Source organism: Peromyscus leucopus, chromosome 6 (assembly GCF_004664715.2).
Source record: "Peromyscus leucopus breed LL Stock chromosome 6, UCI_PerLeu_2.1, whole genome shotgun sequence".
Classification (NCBI taxonomy): Eukaryota; Metazoa; Chordata; class Mammalia; order Rodentia; family Cricetidae; genus Peromyscus; species Peromyscus leucopus.
In genome coordinates this window covers 84,061,766-84,083,944 of record NC_051068.1, presented here as the reverse complement: position 1 = coordinate 84,083,944, position 22,179 = coordinate 84,061,766, and the positions used below count along the sequence as shown (strand labels likewise).

The window sequence follows — 22,179 nt, the reverse complement described above, 5'->3', positions numbered from 1 at the left end:
AGTAAGATTCCATAAGCTGATTTCATTCACTAATTGCCTATGTGCATTGAGGGATCCACATTTACTTTTTTATCCTTTGTACATCCATTCCACAAATTTAAATATGCTTTTATGCCAGACTATCTTTAAAACAAAATTTCTAAAACTCATGTAAGATATAAACAGAAAATAGTGCTTTGTATATTAAATGCTTATTTAGGTTCCCAAATGTTGGGATGTTAAAAATCTCTTGCCATTTACTGTTATGTAAACATTATTGCTTCTATTTGTACCTATGAGATTCAACCTATCTATCACAACAAAGAGAACAGCAACTCTTTTCTTTTAATTCTCTTTGCTTTTCAAAAATAATTAAGCTTGGATAAATGGTGTAAGATTACATTCCCAAATTAAAGGTGACAGATATTACACTTGTAATATCAAAAAGAATGTGCAGTTGAGAAATACAGATGCCATGGGAATATAACAAGAATATTTAAGAATTTTGAGGGCATTTTCCCCTCAAGTAATCATGTGCATCATATTAATAGAGAAATTTCATTACTTTGCATTCACTAACTTTAAAATTGTGGAGAAAATTATGATGTTAAAATAATGCTATATAGAAATAAATCAACATAACAAAACACAAAGAAATACATTTGCATGATATTCACTCATGTATAATTGTCATTCATTCCCATTTTATCCACTTTCAGAAAAATTCATTATGAAATTAAATAAACAGGAAAGGATATTATAAAGCATAGAAAAAGTAGTCAGAGCCCTAGTTGAAGAATTTGTGAACTTTCTACTCTCTACCATCCTTTCTTTTTTTTAATTTATTTATTAAATTTAATTTTACATATCAGCCACGGATTCCCTTGTTCTCCCCCCTCCCACCTCCATCCCCCCTGCCTTCTCCCCAGCCCACGCCCCATTCCCATCTCCTCAAGGGCAAAGACTCCCCCGGGATTGAATTCAACCTGGTAGATTCAGTCCAGGCAGGTCCAGTCCCCTCCTCCCAGGCTGAGCCAAGTATCCCTGTATAAGCCCCAGGTTCCAAACTGCCAGTTCATGCACTGAGGACAGGACCCGGTCCCACTGTCTGGATGCCTCCCAAGCAGATCAACTGGATCAGGCCCTCTGGAAAAATTAGCTTGATCCACCATCCTTTCAAAGACACAAGCTGAAGTGTAATGACTACCTGTAACACGAGTGACCAGAAATAAGTCAGACCACACCATTTATGCCCAGAGAAAAGAAAACCTTGCCCAATACAAACACTCTGTGACCTTCGGTTACTTCTCCTAAGGACCTTTAAACATTTTTGTAAACTTTAAGTTATATTTCCATCCTGCATATCTTTTCTTACATTTGAAGTATTTTTTGGCATAAAGTATAATCTGTGGGAGCCCGTTCTGGGGTTCCTCGTGGCTTTACCCAGCAGGTCCGCATAGAGGATGATCAGGACCACGGGCCTGAGTGCAGGTGTCTGAGATGGCCTGCACTTGGCTGTGCTGGGGGAGGAGGTCTTTTGCTCCACCCCTTGGCGTCTCTATAAAAACCCTGGACCAGAGACAGTCCGGGCCCATTGGAATAGGTTCCAGGCCCTCTTGAGGCTATCCTTTATTTTCTATCTGTTTATCTCCGCAAGATTCTCCGCTATAAATCCTTCTATCTAATATTTCCTGCTGCTCGCACTCAAGAAAACTCTGGGAAGCTGTGGGGGTGGTGGGTAAACGCCCCACAATAATCTATGGATTATGCTCATGTAAGACCTGCCCTCCTTACAAAATATTAATAAAATTGATGAGAATCTAGGCAGTCACTATACTTTGCACCTTCTTGAACAGTTAATCATAGCATCAAAAGCAAAAATAAACTAGAAGGAAGTGAAATATAAGAACTTACACATGGAGATGGTTTGACAGCATCACTTGGGAAAAATCCAACCTCTCCTGAAGACAAATTCCGTCCCTAAATTGGAAAAAGAAAATACCATTGAGAACAAAATGATAATACCATGTTGTTGTTTATACAATGTTGTTCAACTTGGGATCCTTGGGGTTATTTACATATTGCATTTAGTACTCAGCATTAACTCGTGGACCCAGAAGAAGAAGCAAAAGCAGAGACATTTTTCTTCACTGTTGACTTTCCATGCGGTTTCAGGTTATGGTTATAAAACAATCCATTTACTTGTCAACATACTATTTGACTTTGAGACCTTTGTATCTCTCAATCCTATATGGAGATGAAGTCTAATAAGGTTTGATGCTTAAAACATTATTACTGTATTTTACATAGTGTTCTGAGTTTTCATTAATTCTTGCAGTAATCTTTTATGGCAGAGTCGATTACTACCCTCAGTTTTGTAGAAGAGAGAAGCGAGGCATAGAGAAAGTAGAGGACTTCCCTGTGATGGTAGTGCTAACAGACACCAGACCCTGAATTCAAACTCAGGTGTTCCTACTACAGCTTTATACAACCTCTCTATGCAAAGAATAAGGCTCATCAAAGAGGGTGTTAGAAAACAATACAGAAAGGTAGCTGGAGCCCTCTATGACATCTAAACTTTATCACTGATGATGGTGTTGTGCCAAAGGTAGTACATACTTTTAAACTCCATCGACATGAAAAATTTCTTATGAATTTGGAGATGAGAATGACATTAGGGAATTGGTACCATGGTACGAGAAGAGAAACTGGAAGCAGAAGCATAGGCATTAAAGACACCACCACCTGTGGAACTTACCTGTGAACTAGATTTGAGCAGAGAATACTAGCAGAGTTAAAGACTAGGAGATAGGTCAGTTATTACTGCAGGAACTAATCAGATAACCTATTCAAATAGATAACATGAATCATACAGAGGAAGATCTAGGTAGCATAGGAAAAAAAAACTGTGATGGGACAAAATGCGGAAAGAGGACATAATTAGACACTAGTGCAACCAGCAAGCAGGAAGAAGTCTTCAGGAAGGAAGATTCAGAAACTAGGGAGGGGTGGAAGCACAGTAATTAAGACTGCAATGAAGTGCTTCTTCGTTTATCTGTATTTACTGAGTATTTTATAGTACTTTAATAGAAGTCTAACATGAAAGAATAAGAATGTTGTTTAGTACATATCATCACCTAGACCTTTATATAGAAGTACACCACAATGCTGAAAGCAACCATACCCTTACAGAACTCAGAAGAAAAACAAAGGAGGTAATATTTCTTAGAGAAATAAAAATAACATGTTTGAAATTGCACTAAAAGAAATGTGTGTGTGTGTGTGTGTGTGTGTGTGTGTGTGTGTGTGTGTGTCAGACGAAAGGGCAGAGCTTTACAATTATTTTTTTCTAAGCCATATTAGTCACTTCCCATTCTTTACTAGATCAGCACAAAAGATCTCAACCTACAGAATTCAGAACAAAGGAGAAGCAATGATATTTTTGTAGGAGTAAATGATGGCCAATATTATACCATCCACTTCCTCAGCACCAAACCAGCACAGAGCCTCCTCATACTTACAGTCTGCTCCCCTTCCAAAGCTCATATGACCCACTTTCTCTTCTCTTATGTAAAGCATTTTGCAAGCTGCATATCCGCATTAGATCCATGACTAACTCACCCATGGCCCATTCACATCCTCTTAATAGCATACAAAGTAAGTAGTCCAAACTTAGTAGAATGGACAATTGTTATTCTAAATGGTCATCTCCATGACTAGGCCATAGATTCTTTGAGGTTGACTACAAGGTCTTAGTTGTTTTTGTGTAATCTGATGTTGGATGCATAGCAGGTATTTAATAAATGATTGCTAATTAAAGTATCTTTCTCTCAATCTGATAGTCCATGCCAATGACTACTATGAGCTCAAATTATGTCACATATAGCAAAAATACATCACACTTCATTTTTATATGCAGCTACTAAAAAAAGCTGACTGTTTCTATACAAAGGTATTCCTTCAGTGAAATTCTCTGACCTTTGTATAGCATTTTGTGTAATGAGTGTGTTAGAATATGTGTATATGTGTATGGGGGTAGGGGGAAGAAAAATGTCACAAAACAGAAAGTAAGTCCATTGAATATGATAGTTTATGAAGATGTACTGACAACTACATATAAAAAATTTTCCACTTTAGAACAAGTGAGCTGGAAGAAATGCATGAATGGAAACAAGTCATCCTGATGATTGAAGAAGGGATAGTAGCTTCCTAAGAAACATCCTGCAAGGAGCAAACATAATTTTCCAGACAAACTAGGACATCTTTAGAGTAAATAGTAGTAATTAATAACTATGTCAGGGTAAAAGGTTTAAGTTGTGATTATTCTGGATCTCAGTGTTGGCAAGTGCATGTAGAGATCACATCAAGAACTATATTGTTCAGCCTTGCTTCACACCTTCACTTTCTAATGTGCCAGAACCAAAATGGAGTCTGCAGTGGAACTTTCTTCCTGCCAAGATGTCAATTGGTGTACTGATTAAAGTCTTGCACAAGACTGAGGGCCACATAGTAACATGTGAGACCAACACTGGTAAGCTATATTGAGGGAAGCACATGGAAGCACATGGAAGCACAGGAAACATGAATTGCCATATGTTTAACATCACTATCATGAACAAAGATGGTCAAGTAGCACAAATGGAGCAGGTGTAAATACATGGTAGCAAGATCCAGTTTCCAATTTTGACTGACATACTGGAAAATGTATCCATGTCAAAGAACATGAAAAATAAAAAGCAAGGCTCAGAAGCTGTCCAACAAAGATGTGTAATGGGGCATGGAAACATCTTCCGGAAGTGAAGATATTTATCTCTTTCTGTGAAGAGAACTTTGCCCTTTTTTATCTTGGGTTATCTGTTATCTGGAGGTTATTCTTTGCAGGAGGGTGGAGGTTACATGTGCATATATCCTAGGTTTACATTCAATCAGAGAACCTATTAAGCTAAATAAACTCTGGGTAGTTTTTTTTTTTTTAAAAAGAACAGTATTGTTTATTTTTTCTTACCTCACCTCAAAGATAGCACCCGAGCAAATTTCCCTGAACAGATTGCCAATGGTCACTGTCAACTGTGTTTTAATTTTTTATAAAATTTCACCTAATGAAATACCCTAGCAGTGCAGTTATACTTGTATAAGGATCCCACATGTCCCTTAAGGCAGAGAAATGAGAGGTACTGTGACCTATCTTATCAGATGAATGAAGTTAGAGTTCCTCTCTAATCTTGTAAGACATTTGTCTGAGTTCTGGGAGATAATGCACGCTATATTCAATGATTTTCATTTATTAAGGAAATAGCCACTCTACAACATTTGGAGGATTCAAAACAAAGCAGTGTGTAGGCGGGTTGTCTTCGTCTCCTTGGTGGATGTGTGTGGGATGCACGCTGGTAATTCATTAATACTAATGGGTGGACCAGCTGTCAATCCCTTATACATGGATGGAACTGCAGACTGTAACTATGAAATAAACCATCTTCAAAGGCAATGATTTGGTGTACTTAACGTGATGATCTATCTATGAGAGTTTTACTAACCTTGATGAAAGACATATACCTGAATTTTCTTCTTTTATACATTTATGAGCATTTTATTCTGGGTCAAATAATCAGCTTGTCATCTATTTTGTCTATTGCAAATGCCAGGCATAGTGAATAATCCCTAAGTTATTTTCCTGTCTGGTATTTGTTCTGTGAGTCCCTTAACATGTTCAAGGTCAAGTTGAAAACATTCCTGTTTTCTACTATGTGTCATCTGATATGCCATATGCTATCTTTGTATGCACGTATTCTGCAGGGAACCTTGCATCATGTGATGGGACTTTTGTAAATTTAACATTACAGGTCTGAGTCTTTTTATGAAATACTTTCTTTGCAAAGGACCTGAGAAAATAGGTCATGAATTGCATATGGTGAGAATAGAGGAAACTTTATGACTCATTAAATAAATTAAAGCAGACACAGAGAAAATATTAAATTACAATTCATATAATAATAATGCCCCTTTTCTTAAAAGCAGGTTGCATTCTGTAGAAAATATATTAAACTAAAATTATTGATAACTTTCTCTGCTATTCCTGAATATCACAAATACAAATGCATCGTCAGGTACTTACTTACTCCTAACTGACCTTAGGTTTTAACTATTTCTCACTTTTCCTCAAAAGACTCTACAGTGGATCATAATGAATTCAAGCTACTTTACATTTGCCAGTAGAAATAAACCTGTAATCTACCTGTAGAGAGAAGCACATTAATGCATGCCAGGATGCCATAGCAAAGACTGCATTTTTAAAACCACAGACAAGAAGGCTTCACATGACGGAAGATGTCCTCCAAAAATCTTAATCATAAATTGCTTGGCTTCTAACTTTGTGAAAAAAAAAGAGAACAAATTGCTTTAAGAAAAATATGACATCTCTTCCCTGTGGCTCATTTATCCCCCTAATACTATCTGGATTGGAGCTTTAATGCACTCCTAGAAGAGCTCAGAATGATTTGAAACAGATTTGGAAAGCCAAATGTAAAAAGGCTAGATGCATGGTTATTCATGAAAGGTGGGAAATTCTCCCCCATTTCAGTGCCCTAAACACTCAGAATATATGCATGGCAGTGTTGTGAGATTACTGAGCAGTTTATCTCCTGTGGCTAGTCACCAGAGCAACTTCCACCTTGCCCAGTCATATCTCCACTAACAGAAATAAATGGCTTGGCCACTGGGAGGGGAGAACATATAGCAAGGCCATGAATTATTGGAATATAGATGGTTAAAAATAGGAATTGGTGGACAGGTAGGTAAAAGATAGCTATAAGTAGATTAGATAGGTAAATAGAATAGATGCAAGCACTTTTTTTTTAAATCATTCTGCTGAGCTTTGTAAAGACAAGTAATGAAACTAATGGACCAATAACAGTAAGGAGAACAGTCTGAAACTGGCATTCACTAAATAGTGACTCATGGCTACAGCTGTGGCCATATTGTAACTGTAACATTCTGTGACACACATGTCCTGGCTAGTTCTTAAAATGCATATAGAAGTAGTGTCACAGGAAGGGGGCACCAGAATAACTTGCTCTGTTTCCTAGTCTGCTATAAAAAGCTATGCAACCATAGGCAAGTCACAGAGGTAAGCAATAATAATGACAAGATCTCCCATAAATGCCTCGTCAGGTTGTTTTAAGGATGAAGGAATTAATATGCACGGAAGACTTTTGAAGATGCTGAGTAGTCACTTTCTCTTTCATCCATAATATTGCTTTTCAATTATTCTCAAATTATTCTTCAAAATTTTCACTGCAAATTGACCATTCACATGTTATTAAATACAAATGCCTAAACCTATATATTTAACCCCATCACTCCCCTTGTATCCAGGCAAATGTACTAAGTCAAAAATAACCTGGACTTTCATTATCACTTTCATTTCAATGGGCAATCTACATTATGGAGAGTCCACTGCTTTACACAAAGGTTTTCTTGTAAGTAAACACATTCTTTCATTATTCATTGTCTCCTAAACAGGGAGGAAGGTAGCTATTTTCTTACCAATGAACACTGACAGTTGTCAATGCCATTGTGTATAGTTAAGTACTGAATGGTCACTCTGAAGAATACCAAAGTGTACATGTACACACACAAAAGAATGAAATGAAAGCTGGCCTACTTTGTAATTTCATGTTGAAAAAGGAATTTAAATCTAGCTAGTGTATGAGATTTAAAAGCTCGTGAAGTGAAATAAAGACTTGAAATTCCTGTTTCTGATTCGTTTACATCTATCTACATAAAGAGCAATTCTGACTTACGGTTATGCATGACTTTGCCAAACTTGATCCTTGGGCCCCATCTTTGAAATCATACATTGGGTCAAGTCACCAAAATATATGACAAAATCCACAATTATATTCAATAGATTTTCTAATTCATGAGAAATTATTTCTCTTTGCTCCCTCTCTGGAATTTTGGCTGACAGAAATTAAAAAAAAAAAAAAAAAAAAAAAACCTTAAAATCAAAAGTTGTAAAATATATCCTGAGGGGGAAAAACATTAAAAAGCCAGAATCTATATTTGTACATTTGTTAGATGTGAGGTAAGTATAACCAGTGGAATAGTCTCCACATTTGAGAAATGTCTATAGCAAGGTCTCTATTTCTCTAACAAAAAAGAGAGTCTGGTTATGGTTACTTGTACCGTGAGGTCTCCCTCCCAACTCTTACTGGGTAAGATGTACATGATGCAATCCTGACCCATATTCCCACAGCAGTGGGTTTTTGTTTTGTTTTGTTTTCTGGTGAAATAAACAATAAGTTTTATTGGTGGAAGAAAAACATCTAGCAAGCTAAATTCAACCAGCACGTTAGTGAGCCAAATTGCAAGCAGTTGCTCAACACAAACCCTGCAAAGAAGAGCAAGATTTGGCTACATTTTGGAAAACATCCTATTTGGAGAAAAACTGTGTAACTCCCCAAATTAATCCAGGCTCAACAAAGGCCCAAAGAAATGTTTTTCTAATCATGGCCAACAACAAGTATGATTTTTTGCAGCCTTGGCAATTCTAATCAAAAGTAAGCACAAAGGAAATGTTTTAAGTACTAGTTCTCTGGGTTAAATGTTCATAAAACATTAGGCATTTTAAAATGAATTATTTCCTACTGAGAGCAAAATTAGTGCTTTGATGAAAAGTTTGATGTTTCACTGTGTACAGTGCACTGTGCTAGGCATGTGGGGAATATAAAGGAACAGATATGGTCACTTTTCAAGAATCACTTGACAACACCAATTACCTTTTTTTTTCCAATTTTGGTGTATTTTCATAGATTTTGATGGGTTTTAAGATCACAACGAACTCATGAAGTAATAATTTGCTGTGATCAGGGCATTTGGCGCCTGGTGTTCTGATTCTGGCCTTCTGATCTTAAATGTGTCACTCAGTCTCTTTCAATTTCAATGTCCTCTTCCATGAAGCAGAGAATTGATCCAAGGATTCCCAAGGATTCCCAAGATTTCCAGGTCTGGCCAAATGTTCTAATTAGGCACCCTCCACAAGTTCTAGAGGTTTCCAGTTAGTTATTGTTGCCCACCCCCCGCCACAGGATTTGGATCCAAAACTTGTTCATCAGGGATGGTAGGGGTCAGTCATGTAACCTGACAGCATTTACTGACAGAAGATAAGGACTTCCTCCAACTTTCATTTTGACTCAGTATGAAGTTGTCTGTTTACTCAAGCATATAGGATTGGCTTGTTAAGAATTAGATATGACCACTGATCTGATTCTTTGGTGATTTGAATCATAAATAACTAAGATTCAACATGTTATAAATTCATAAATCATTTGGTTCAATGTCTTAAGGGGAATGTACATGCTCAAGCTCTAATGAACTTATGATACACAATCCACAGGCACACCAGAGGCAATTCCAGACTGACAGCCCACAGAATGTACTTTTTGCTGACATGGTCTTTCAGTAATTGTGTGAGAATGTAGCTTACATGGAAGTAACATAACGGAAGAAAAGGTTGACAGAATTTCTCAGGACTTTATCCCTAAGAGGTTCTCTTTGACTTCCTCCTAAAAGAGGACTCACCATCTAAATCTGTACTTAGGTGGTAGTAACCTCCTCAGAGTGCAGGACAACCTATGCTTTGTTCTGTACCAAATTCAGAAATGCAAGTAAAAATGCAAGCAAGAGAACTAACCATCAGTGTCCATCTCCTGAGTTAACAATTAGGCTCTCACTGTGTCAGGAGCTTTGCCAATTCCCAGAATACCGTCTGTACACTTGGAAACATTCTCGCAAACCCCGTCTATGATCTATTCAATCAAAGCCAATTGGCAATTACCCAGGGAAAGTGTTTCTTACAATCCTTTACTAATGTCTATTATCTTCTGTAATCATCTCTCCAGGGCCCTCCTTGCTCCATTACAGTCATATGCCGCCTATTTCTCCTTTCCTGTAATTAGGGACCATGATGCTCTCAGGGTCAAAATACTCCATATTTTGAGGCAAATACCTGTCAAAATAAAGGTCTGGTGATTATAGGATATTCTGACTAACTAAGAATAGCTTTGTATCTACACACGTACAAGTTCAGTTTTGCCTTGATGGCTTCTCAGTCCATACAAGGACTGAGAGACAGAACAGAAGCACAGGTAAACTCAGATACTTCTTAACACCCAGCTCCCACACTCAACAGGGGTGCTGTATGATCAGAACTGAGTCTTCGGCTTCATGGAGAAATATCTTCATGGCAAGAATCCGACTTGAGAAAAATATCTCATTCCCCACAGAGACCATGATGCTGACTTCTTATAACATCAAAGAAATGAGTTGGTTTTGTTTTGGATTTAGAAATCTGTTTTTCTAACAAGAGAGATCTGATAATGTTTATAAACAATTCTTCAATATTTCTATTTGCCCCTGACTTGGATACAGATAGACACTTGAATTTTAGATCAAGGGAAAAAACACACAGTTTTAGGAAATGCTCTCGGAGCTAATCTTTTGTGTTCTAGAGCTATCAGGAAAGTGTGGTCTTAATCCTTTACAGTTACTTCCATCGTTGCAGAGATGGAAGTTCATCTTCCCCTTCTCCCTTCTCCCTTCTCCCTCCACTTCTCTCTTCTCTCCTGATCTAAGACTGTGGTAAGTTCTCACTGAGTCAAGTTCTTTGTCTGTAAACTGTTGACTGTTTACCACACCACCCTTGAGTTTGAATCCTTGAGATATCCTAGGTATTCCTCATCCACCAGCTCCCTGGAAAGGGCTCCTGGTCTCCACTAATGTTGTATTTAAATCAGCCATTCCCTTCAGGAATTATCATTTTTACTTTACCATAAAATAATGAAGGAAAAGTTAAAGAAACTTCAGGAATCAAGTATAGGTATGTGAAGAGCGAAATAGTCTCCAAAAGCCCACATCGTCAGTGCAACTCTTTTTTTTTCAAGGCTGAGGACCGAACCCAGGGCCTTGCGCTTGCTAAGCAAGCACTCTACCACTGAGCTAAATCTCCAACCCCTTTATACAAACTAAATGTGATGAATATGAAATTTAGATAAAAAAGTGAAAGTTCCAGAAAATCATTTTTCCACTTCTGGAAAATGAAGCACATTCTTCAAAATTGCTAATCATTACAGACATACAATTTTTTCCCTTTCAATTTCTTTTCATGTTTGCTTCCTATGAACCTCATAAAGTCCCCATGAGTCATTTAAAAGTCAACACTCCCATTTTATAGATGAGGAAGGTAAGAGTACATTCTGACAAGATGAAAATTTTAGTGATCTTTCAAGTGACATGAAGTATAACTCGGAGGTAATGATGACCTTGAAATGTATGAGAAACAAATGCTAGAAACAGTCTCTCTGAAGAGTTATATTGAGACACATTTTCTTCTAGGCCCTGGAAACAGATAAAAAATGATGGTCTCATCTTTCTGGGGAGCTCTAGCCAAGCAGACCAAGATGCAGTGTGGTAGGTGTGTTAGAAAACTATTTTTAAATAAGACCCTGAAGAAAATGCCCTTAGTATAGGGTAAACGTATAATGGCAAAGAAGGTTTTAGCTAAGAAAATGAGACAGGGTAAAGATGAAGGCAGAGGGTAAAATATCTAAGGCTGGAGGTTTGAGAAAGCATGAATCTTGTGAAGAAGATTTTTCCAAGTCAATTATTTTTTTTTATTTCTTTCTTTTCTTAGCTTAATAGGAAGAAAACACGTGTTTGGTCAAGCCGTGCATGTCTAGTTCACGACCTCTTAATTCTAGGTTCACTGCCTCTGGCTTCAAGTGAAATGACTGTTTCATTCCTCCTGGGAACTCCTGAATCCCATGATTTTATTTATTTATTTACTTATTTACTTACTTACTTATTTTGCAGAACTCTTCTACTGAGGCACAAGGCAAAACAAACAAAAACTTTTCTCAACATAAAGCAATGATTTTTACCTCTCAAGTTTTCCGCCAAAATAACTGACTTTGGAAACTCATTGTCCTAGGTGTTAGAAATAGAAAATGAGTCTCTCAACAAAAGAAAGGGGTATGATTGCCACTCTTACCCAACATACAATCTTGAGACCAGAAGAACAGAGGAGACATTGCTTATAATTCTGTAACTAGCACTCGATTAAAAAAGAAAGAAAAAACCCTCAACTCTCAACAACATGAATTTCCATCTACTCTCTTGGTGGAGAGCTCCATGAACTAATCAGAACATGTGCAAAAACACTTTCAGTCCTTAAAATAAAGATCATGTAGATGCATGATTTGTAGTTGAAAGGTATCATGACTGTTTTATACATTATTTAATTTTCTTTGTGGCTTAAAAATACATATATTTTGGCACTGATTGCAATTTCGCTCTTATAATTGCCTTTTGGTTCCAATTAGCCCGCAAAATTCCCCCAGTGGCACATTTGGATATTCATAAATGACAATGGAGGAAATAAAACTTCATGATCTAGGACAGTGGATCCTCATTGTTCCAAGACTTTTTTAATCTAAGGAGAAAACACACAGGCAGCACTCCATTGAGTAGAAATTGTAGATGGTATATTTGCTTGCTGCTCCCCCTCCTCCCTCCCTCCCTCCTCTGCACCTCCCTCCTCTGCCCCTCCCTCCCTCCATCTGTTTTCTGATGAGTATAATCTGTATATTTTCTATGAAAACACTTCTCATAAGAAAAAGCCACCCCAGCAGGAGAGAATCTGTCTTTACATATCATATTACTTAAAAGCAACAGGTCAGCTGTCCACGGTCAGCTGGTGTGAACAGAACTGTTGTGCATGTTGTTAGAAAACAGGCATGCCTTACACCTGTACCAGGAAATGTGACCCTAAATGGCCAATTCCCTACTTGCTATTCATTTCATTTGAAGGCAGTTTTATATAGCCGTCAAGGAGAAGAAAAGACAAAGAAAGAAGGAAGACGCTGCCTAAGTGAATCCCTTAGAAGAGGAGACAGAACACAGTGCATTTTCACAGCTCAATTGACAACCCATTGTTTGAAAGAAGTTACAATGAAAAACGCCTAGGACCCACTTACTTCAGCAGAAATTACTGTTGTGATAATAACAATGCAGAGGAGACTAATATCTATTCAAGGAAAGAGAGTCCCTGATACATCTTGGAGGGTAATTTGTATGCTCTCGGCATGGCGTGTGTGGAAAACATGACAGTCTACAATAGAATCTGACTTTCTGCATTAATGAGTGGAGTGACTCGCTTGAAAGAGAAAGCAGCTCAGAAAGCAAAATTCCTTGAAAATGTACAAATAGGGCAAAGCTCTTAACTAGTACAAAAGTCCTTTTCAAGATTCAAATGCAAATTCATTTGTGGTAAGTACTTCAAACTTTAATCTACAAGCTAACCTCTGTGTGTTTTTTCAAAATAGGATTTACAAAAACTCTTAGCAAAAAGAAAACTCAAAATAATGCATCAGCTGTCTTGATCATTCAGATAAGATCATTCAATAGGTGGTATTGTTTCTGGTCCTTCCAATATGAAACACAGAGTGAACGAAATACTGTAGGCAATTTTTATGTATTTGGATGGATGATTAAATAGAGGACAGACTGATAGATCTGTCTGGATGGTTGGATACTGTTTAGTGACTACATTACAATATTAATGATTTATTTTACAGTGATCGTTGTCACCCCCACTTTTCATGTAATAAAATGGAAGCCCTTAGTTACCTGTTTAAGGCCACCACACTGGCAGGCAACAGCCAGTAAAATTCAGCAAAGGGGGCTCTGATTTCCGAAGTGCTAGCATAGGAAGTGAAAAACACTTCACTTGCTTCTCCGGTGCTAATTATGTATAATTTCAGATGAGATGGGATAAGGTATCAGAAGAGGTGTGTGAAACTGCATTCTTGAAGCAATTAAAAAAATACAATCCCTTAGAAGAAGTCACATACTGAAGGGTACAAAGTATATATTTTCTTTGAGTATGAAAATGAACAAAATATGTACATGGAGACCCTATATACATACCTACACACAGAGAACTTCAAAAAAAAAAATCAACCGAAGTATTCTTTATATCTGAAAACCAACAAGTAAAAAATACTCTAGCTTTTTTTTTTAATAAAACATGGTATTAAACTGGACAGCTGTCTACTATGAACCTTCCACACATCCAGTTTGTAAAATAAAAGTTTATTTAATCACAACAGCCTCCTTGAAGATGTTGTAGCATCTTTAATCACTTTTTAAGATACAGAAAACAAATATGTCAATTTAATATTTGGGGTATCTTTATTATATGCTAATAATTTGAAAACACTACCTTTATTTAGTTTCTATTGTAGGCCAAAAAATACTGAGTTCACTGGAACACCTTGGGGTTTTGGCAATATTAATAGTTTGGTTTTCATTCAATGAGCACATGACAAGCTGGAGATAATGCCATAATTACCATGGCACCATACCAAGTTGATCATCTACTCAGTGGCTCACAAAAGATTTATTTGGGGCTTACTGAAAGCCTAGGTTAAAAACCAAGCCCATTGTTTAAAGATCCTAATCTTTAGAAACAGGGCTGTATGCTGGTATTATAAAGCCCTCCTAGGTGATGTTAATCAGTGTTATGAACACTATGAACATGGCTCTTGTCTGCCCACTTTATGTGACACCTAAAATTAAGTCATATAGCAAATTGAAAGACCTCATCCAAGCCATCTAGCTATTTGGCCACAGGTAAATGACTTCACTCCAGGATTTCTCACTATGCTACTCTTCCTTCCAATAAGTCCAGCTAAATATCCCTTAAATAATTTATAGGTACTCATAAGACAATGCTGGCACATGTTATAAATGCTAGGTGAATTTTTAACATATGTCTGACAATATAAACCTATTACTAGTTGGCAGCAAGCATGAAAGATTCCTCTAAAAATAGGATACCTAGTGTCAAACCAATGAGAGTTCAAACTGGAGCGTGAGGGCGTCTGAGCAGTTCAGAGCTAGCACTCAATGCATAATTGCTACCTGGAACAAATGTGCTCACTGTTCTTCTCTGTTCTAAGCATCAACCACTCTTCCTTCCAACCATTAGATCTGCATTCCACTAAGAAAAGTCATAGACACAGTTTGTCACTCAGTGTTTCTCCCCATTTATCTTGTGACTCTCTTGAGTATTTCCAGTGCCTTTTTAGCACCACACCAGAAAAATCTTCACACATCCAGGCAACTGAAAAGGAACTGGCAATTAATAACAATTTTCTTTTTGCCTAGAAAGGATAGAAGGCAGTACAACTTAGTAAAATGAGTATGAGGTCAACTGGAACGAAACCTAAACAGTCCTACTTTCAAAACAGTGTGCTGTAGGAAATAAGATAAAGAATAAATATAAATCTATAAACACTATGAAAAATATTCAAAGCATCACCTAAACCTACTGTGCTGAAAAAAAAATAGTGAATAAAAATTTAAAAGGTATAATTAAGTGCTATGTATCTAAAGCATGAGAAAAATAGGGAACAGAGAGCTTGGTTAGGAAGCATGATATCTACAATGCCCTCTTCAGTAGAGTTAAATGTCTATGGGCACACACTGTGCAGGCTTCTAGGAGTCCTGCTGAGCCATCCCCATGCTCTTCACTGTGGTCTCAAACACACCACTGTTCAGGTACCACTTATATGCCCCAATAGCTCCAATATTTGTGCTTAGCTTCACTATTTTTCTATTGATCTCTCTAGAATGAGAAATTGACTGGCTTTTAGCATCCTCAAGGATGGCTTACAAAGTAAGTTTATTATTAGCACTGCTCAGACAAACCCCACAGTGTCTTGTCTGTGGTCCACCATTACCTGGGTGTTCTATAGTGAATTCTCTCTCCAGGTATTCAATTATCATAGTCTCCTTCCCTGTATCTGAGCTCCATGCTTAAACCAATGCAAAGCATCAGAAGTAACTGTACCAGCTCTGGGTATAAAGCTTAAGGTCCAGCAGCTTCTACTTTCGCATTCCCAGGAGGCAGCTGCAACATGCAAAGGCTGACCCTGAAACCACTATGGTGAACAGAAGTCTAAAAAGTTCCCAAGGAGCTAGCTATCTGTGGTCCACAGCCTCCACAAAGTTGCTGACAGGGCCAGTCCCAAGTGTCCATCCTGGGATTCTAGCCACTGCTGGCCTTCAGTTTTTGAGTATCATGCTAATTATCAATAAGGCAGAAGAGCCATCTTGTTAACCTAGAACATTGTAACAACCCACAAGTCACTATTTAGTGGAAATAGACTGGAATACTTTCAGGGACCTTCATGACACTGAAAACAAATACTTTTCAATCAGCATGAAGAGGCTTGCAGCTCTAACCACAAACATCATCAAGCATGTTGGGGCACCATGAGCTTATTCAGTGCTGAGAGGACCTCAGAAGACACAGCACAGCATGAAAGTTAAGGACTTAGCCTTGGGATCAAGAATTTCTGGGTTTTATTCCCAGTTCTGCCCAGTAACTATGCAATTTTTGGCAGGCTTACCAACAACTCAGTTGCTCTGCCTGCTTACGTTTAAAATAAGGATTAAAACAGAAATTCTCGTTTTTTCAGAATTCTCATTACTAATACATGTGTTAATACATGTAAAATATGCATATAAATCTACTTTGTATCCAAAAACTGTAAAATAAACATGAGTTGTTCGTGCTTCCGTTGTCACTTTTTATGGATTTTTTTAAATGCCAAGTTTTGTCCAATAATAGGGGTGGAAGTGAGAAGGTAGACAGGATAGGAATGCTAACCCAGGTGGAGCTTTTAGTGAAATGCCATAAAGTAGCACATTGTAGATTGTTCTAGGTTCCTTCAGGTTGCTGGGATAAAATGTCCAGTCAAAAGCAACTTGGGAATTTCAATTTACAATTATAGGTTACAGTCTATTATTGTAGGAAAGTCAACATAGGAACTCACATTCATACCCAAGAGCAGTGAGAAACTAATACATGCATAGTCACTTATTTGCTTGTGTTGAACAACTTGATTTATGCACTCTTAGATAGTTCAGGAACCCCCTGACTAGGGAATGGTGCTTCCTACAGTGGACGGGTTCTATATATCAATTAACATAATCAAGACAATTCCCCAATGACATGCCCACAGGTCAACTCACTCTAGACCATCCCTCAGGGAGATTCTCTTCCCAGGTGATTCCATGTTGTGTGAAGTTGACAATTAAAGGCAATCATCACAAGGATAATGAGAATTACATGGTTAAATGAGAGAATGATGAGATAAGAAGTCAGAAAAGTAGCAAGGTTGCAGCACGAGGTTCTGTGGTTCATAAACACCTGGGTTGGAGAAAAGAAATATGAACACTGTGTGGCCAGAAAGAAAACATTGAGAGACATCAGTAGATTATCCAATCATATCTGAGTTTTGCAGGGTTATGGAAGATGTCTGCAGTAGACAAATTCTACAAGTGAGAATAGAAATTAAAGGTAATCCCAAATGTTATATGACATGAAAGTTAGGGCAAGTGTCATAATTTAAGCAAAAATTCTATAATGAAGATGGAGAGGAAGAAATACTTTGAAGGTGATTCAGAAGCTAAAATAAAGAGGAACTCATGGCCAAAAGATATATCTGAGAAAATGAGAGGGAAGAGAGAATCTACAAAAATATCAGACTTGAGTGCAGGAGGGTGGATAGTTGGGTGTTTATAGAACCAGTTAATAAGGATATATAACATTTAAGCAATATTAGCGATTATTTTTAAATGGCATTTGTAGAATATTCCACTGCTTATAAACAGAGTATATATCCCTTGTATGCCCACACAGAACATTCATCAAGATTGATCATTTTATGGGCCATAAAATAATGCTTAACTATTTAAAAATGATCAAGTCATACAATCTATATTCTTTTGTGAAGTGAAATAAAATTAGAAATGAAGAACATAACAAAGATAACTGTTTAACTTGACTTTAACACTATGTAATATATACATAAATATAAAGATCACAAGTTGCCACTACCCTGTATAATTTTATGTTTCTACATGCCAATAGGGAAGATCAATGTCTTTTAAGCAAAGACATTAAGAACATATGGAAAATCCCTTAATACCTAGGAACTAAATAGTCTATTTTCTAAATTCCCAGACAAAGAAATGAAAGTATTCTGAACCAACTAAAAGTAAAATGAAGTACACCAGAGTCTACAGAGGCAACAGAAGTAGTGTTTAGAAATTGCAGTACATGCCAGGTGGTGGTGGCGGCGGCGCACGCCTTTAATCCCAGCACTTGGGAGGCAGAGCCAGGTGGATCTTTGTGAGTTTGAAGTCAGCCTGGTCTACTGTGTGAGATCCAGGAAAGGCGCAAAGCTACTCAGAGAAACCCTATCTCAAAAAACCAAAAAAAAAAAAAAAAAAAAAAAAAGGAATTGCAGTACTACTGTCTGTTAGGAAAGTAAAGCAAAACAAAATACACAAAGCCTAAAAACAAAACCTTCAAACTGCTAATAAAGTAAGAGAAGAAAATAAGAATAATGTCAGGAGCAGCAATCAATGATGTAAGGAAAAATAGAGAAAGAGAGAGTGAGGGAGAGAAAGCACAACCAAGTTCTATGCTGAGAACTGTCGACATCATAGTCACCTAGCTGACCAGGAGAGAAGCCAAGAAGAAAAGGATGGAGATGGAATGAGGAGCAATGGAAGTGGTCATGCCACTACAGACTCCAGTGATACTAAACCAACAGTTACTAGTATGACCACCAGGCCATTAAATTTAATGACAGATGAAATACACAGCTTCTTAGAAAAAGACCAACTACCTTAACTCACTGAAGAAAAATCAGATAAGGGCAGGCAGCTTTTTTTTTTTTTTTACCCATAAAGCAATTTACTTTTTACTTTAAAGAAACTGTCCCACTTCCCAGGTAACATCATACTAAGTAAGAACTTGATTCTTTCGCTCAGATCAGAAATACAGCCATGATACACTCTCTTATCACTTCCACTTAACACTTTACAGATGTTATAGCCACTGCCACAAGGTAAGAAAAAGAATTTCAAGGCATCTGGCCTGGAAAGGATGAAGTAAAAATAGTCATTTATATGAAACCTCTGATAGGATATGACGAAGAAAACGCTAAGAATAACGGAGAATAAGAGTAGTTACAAGATTAAAAACTCAATGTAGAAAACAGGAATTGGGGCTGGAGAGATGGCTCAGTGGTTAAGAGCATTGACTGCTCTTCCAGGGGTCCTGAGTTCAATTCCCAGCAACCACACGGTGGCTCACAACCATTTGTAATGAGACCTGGTGCCCTCTTCTGGCCTGCAGGGACACATGCAGGCAGAATACTGTACACATAATAAATTAATAAATATTTACCAAAAAAAAGAAAACAGGAATTGTAGGCTGGAGAGGTGACTCAGTAGATAAGAACATCTGTTGCACATGCATGAGGACCTGAGCTCACATACTCTGAACCCATGTAGCAAGCAGGGCATGGTCCTGTACACCTGGAACCCCAGCACTGTGGGAGGTGGAGACAGGGATTGATGTGACTCACTGGCTGCCAGCCTAGGTTCAGTGCAAGGTTCAGTGAAAGACCCTGTCTCAGTGAAAGACCCTGTCACAAGAGACTAGAGCAGAAAGTGATAGAATAGGATACTGGTTGTTTTCCTATGGCCTCCATTTGCATGAAGTAGCCCACAGACCTGGATACACACATGTGCATATACCACACACATATACACTTGCACTCAACATACTAAAAATCTCCACAAAAAGAAAACATACATTGTTATAAAATATATGACTTTTTCTTTAAAAAAGTGCAATCATATCAATAGCCTGAAATCAGATGATGGTTGCCTTAGGGTAGGAGCCAGAAGAACATCATCAATGGACATAAGACACACTTGAGATGGGTGGGTGTATTAATTACTTTGATCATAGTGATCTCTACACATACACACACATCAAACGTTATCAAATTATACATCTCAAATATTTATAGTTAATCCTATACCTCAAAGCTGCTCTTGTTTTTCCTAAGTGGCACTATTGACACAAGTTAAGCATAGACTTTGTAGGGTGCTAGATTGTGACTAGCACAAGAGCAGTTGAAAACTGAGTACAGACTACTTCCCCAACGAGTTTAGCTTTGAGGGTGAGGAAATGAAGGACTCTGAAAGAACAAACTAGATAAAATGTTGAGTTGTGTGTTTCGAAACATGAGGAATGGGAACATATAAATGTGCTATAGAAGAGATGCCAGTGGACAAGGAAGTTGAAAATTTAAGATGGAAAATTCAAACAGAACACAGTCTTGAGTAAGGAGACCTTGTGGGGACAAATGAAGATGTTTCATGTTTAGATGGAAGATATGAGTTGATACATTTAATTTTTTTCTCTTCCTCTTCTGGGAAGGATGATGAGTGAAAGGAGAAAGACACTTGGGGAAAATGTTGTGATTTCGGGAAAGTCATTGGCTACAGCAGTTAAAATGATGGCAGGGATAAGTGTTAGATCTAGGAGCATTCTGAAGAGACAAGAGATCAGTGAAACAGTTACAGACAAATAAGATAGATGGCACTTTTGTGTGCACAGTGGGCAACTTTGTCCTATGGTCCTTCTCTGCCTTCTTTTCCTTTAGCCATGATCAAATTTCACTCACATGCCATTCTTCCCACCTTAACCTCAACCCTTCCTCTGCTATCCTCAATGTACAATGGATAGTTAACACATTCTTCAACTTTATTGGTAAATATTTCTACACATATAGAAAATACCAACTCTCTTAACAAACCACAATATTCTGTTAGCCAGCTATGTAAAATCTTAATGTTGCATCATATTTTTCTCAACAAAAATACCTAAATCAGAGGTAGGCTTATTAGCAAATAGAGATTTCATCACCAGCAAATACCAACAAAATCAATTACTTCTTCCATTTCACATATTTTATGAATAACGCCTAGAGAGCCTCTAAGATTTTTCAGGTACCATGTGTGAGTGTGCAAACAGTCAAATAGGGCCCCAAATGGCCACTGGCAAGTCAGTCAGGTATCTTCCATGGACTGAACTCTTAATATATTAAAGCCATGCATGTGAGATCATACCCACAGGTACTAGGTTTGGGAAGACGTTCCAGCCAAGTATGAATTTTTAATAAAAATGATAATTATGACTCACAGCGCTGACAGTTTTTCTTTAGTGTTATAACACTCCTGACCATCTTGGCATTGCAAACACAGGGAAGTTTAATAAACAACAACCCTACCGAAGTATGTAAGGTTTCTGAAACTGAAGTACGCAATCAGTTTTTAAAGGCAAGTGTTTTGTTTGAATTCAATAGTCAATCGTCCATTAGATCAAAACAGCTCTCATCTGTCTGGGTAGTACCTGCCAAAATGCACTGTGTGCATCTCCTCTCAGAAGTTCCACAGTGTCTCCTGCCTGGATATGCAGTGGTGGTCCATCATGAAGAGCTGGGGGTGGGGTCCCAGTGTAGTTCCTAATGACCTGCATCTTCGGCAAACCTGAAAACAAACAACACACTGTTTACAATGGAAAAGACCATGATGTGTGGAGGCTACACGTGCTTTGGAGAAAGGAAAAGTAAAGCCCACTATTAGCATTAAAATGTTTAATTCTAACAGTCTCAGGTCAACATCTGAAGTAACCCCAGATGGAATACTTCTCAACTTCCTCTTCACAGGTGATGGTGAGGGAATAAGACACATGCTTATCCCCTGGTCCCTTGAATACCTTTCCTTCCCTCACTGTCTGTCTCTTTTTAGTGGAAAAAAAATATTTCTCTTTCAGCTGATGCCTGCTTCATAAAAAACATATCACGTTTTGGAAAAGAATCAATTTTTTCATCAGCTCTACCCTTTCTGCCTATTACTTTCCTCTTGGGCACTGGCTGATTCCATCACTATGGAGGCTCACCCTTTCTGTGTACGTATCACGTTGCCCAGTAGAAGGCTCCTATCTTAAGGTTATCTTTGTAATCCAAAAGCAGAAAGGTGATGGATGTGTGACTGCAATTCTTGAGACATTTATATGAAGAATGTCTCTGATCTCAAATTTAGGCTTGCAAAACAGACCCAACAAATGGAACATGTCTAAGCCAATAGTATCAGTGATATTAAAAACACAGATCCATCCCTGTCTTGCATTTCTTTCAATGTGCAATGAGGGCTTTGGTTCAATATTTCATTTCAGAGAACAGACAGCTTCAATTATATAGGGGCCTA

The 22,179-nt window shown here is 37.7% G+C and overlaps 1 protein-coding gene across 5 annotated transcripts in view; it reads right to left on the bottom strand.

The window, feature by feature from the left end:
- Positions 1 to 22,179, bottom strand: part of Vav3 (vav guanine nucleotide exchange factor 3) — a 336,414-nt gene that overhangs the window by 41,066 nt on the left and 273,169 nt on the right. For all 5 annotated transcript variants that reach the window (XR_005091832.1, XM_028879322.2, XM_037207020.1 and 2 more), the window contains 2 exons: positions 21,323 to 21,459; positions 1,894 to 1,959 (listed from right to left, as the gene is read on the bottom strand). Coding sequence is in view for 4 of the 5 variants with exons in the window: in XM_028879322.2 (XP_028735155.1) it covers positions 1,894 to 1,959; positions 21,323 to 21,459 (203 nt within the window). In the remaining variant the exon portion in view is untranslated. The remainder of the gene's footprint in view (positions 1 to 1,893; positions 1,960 to 21,322; positions 21,460 to 22,179) is intronic.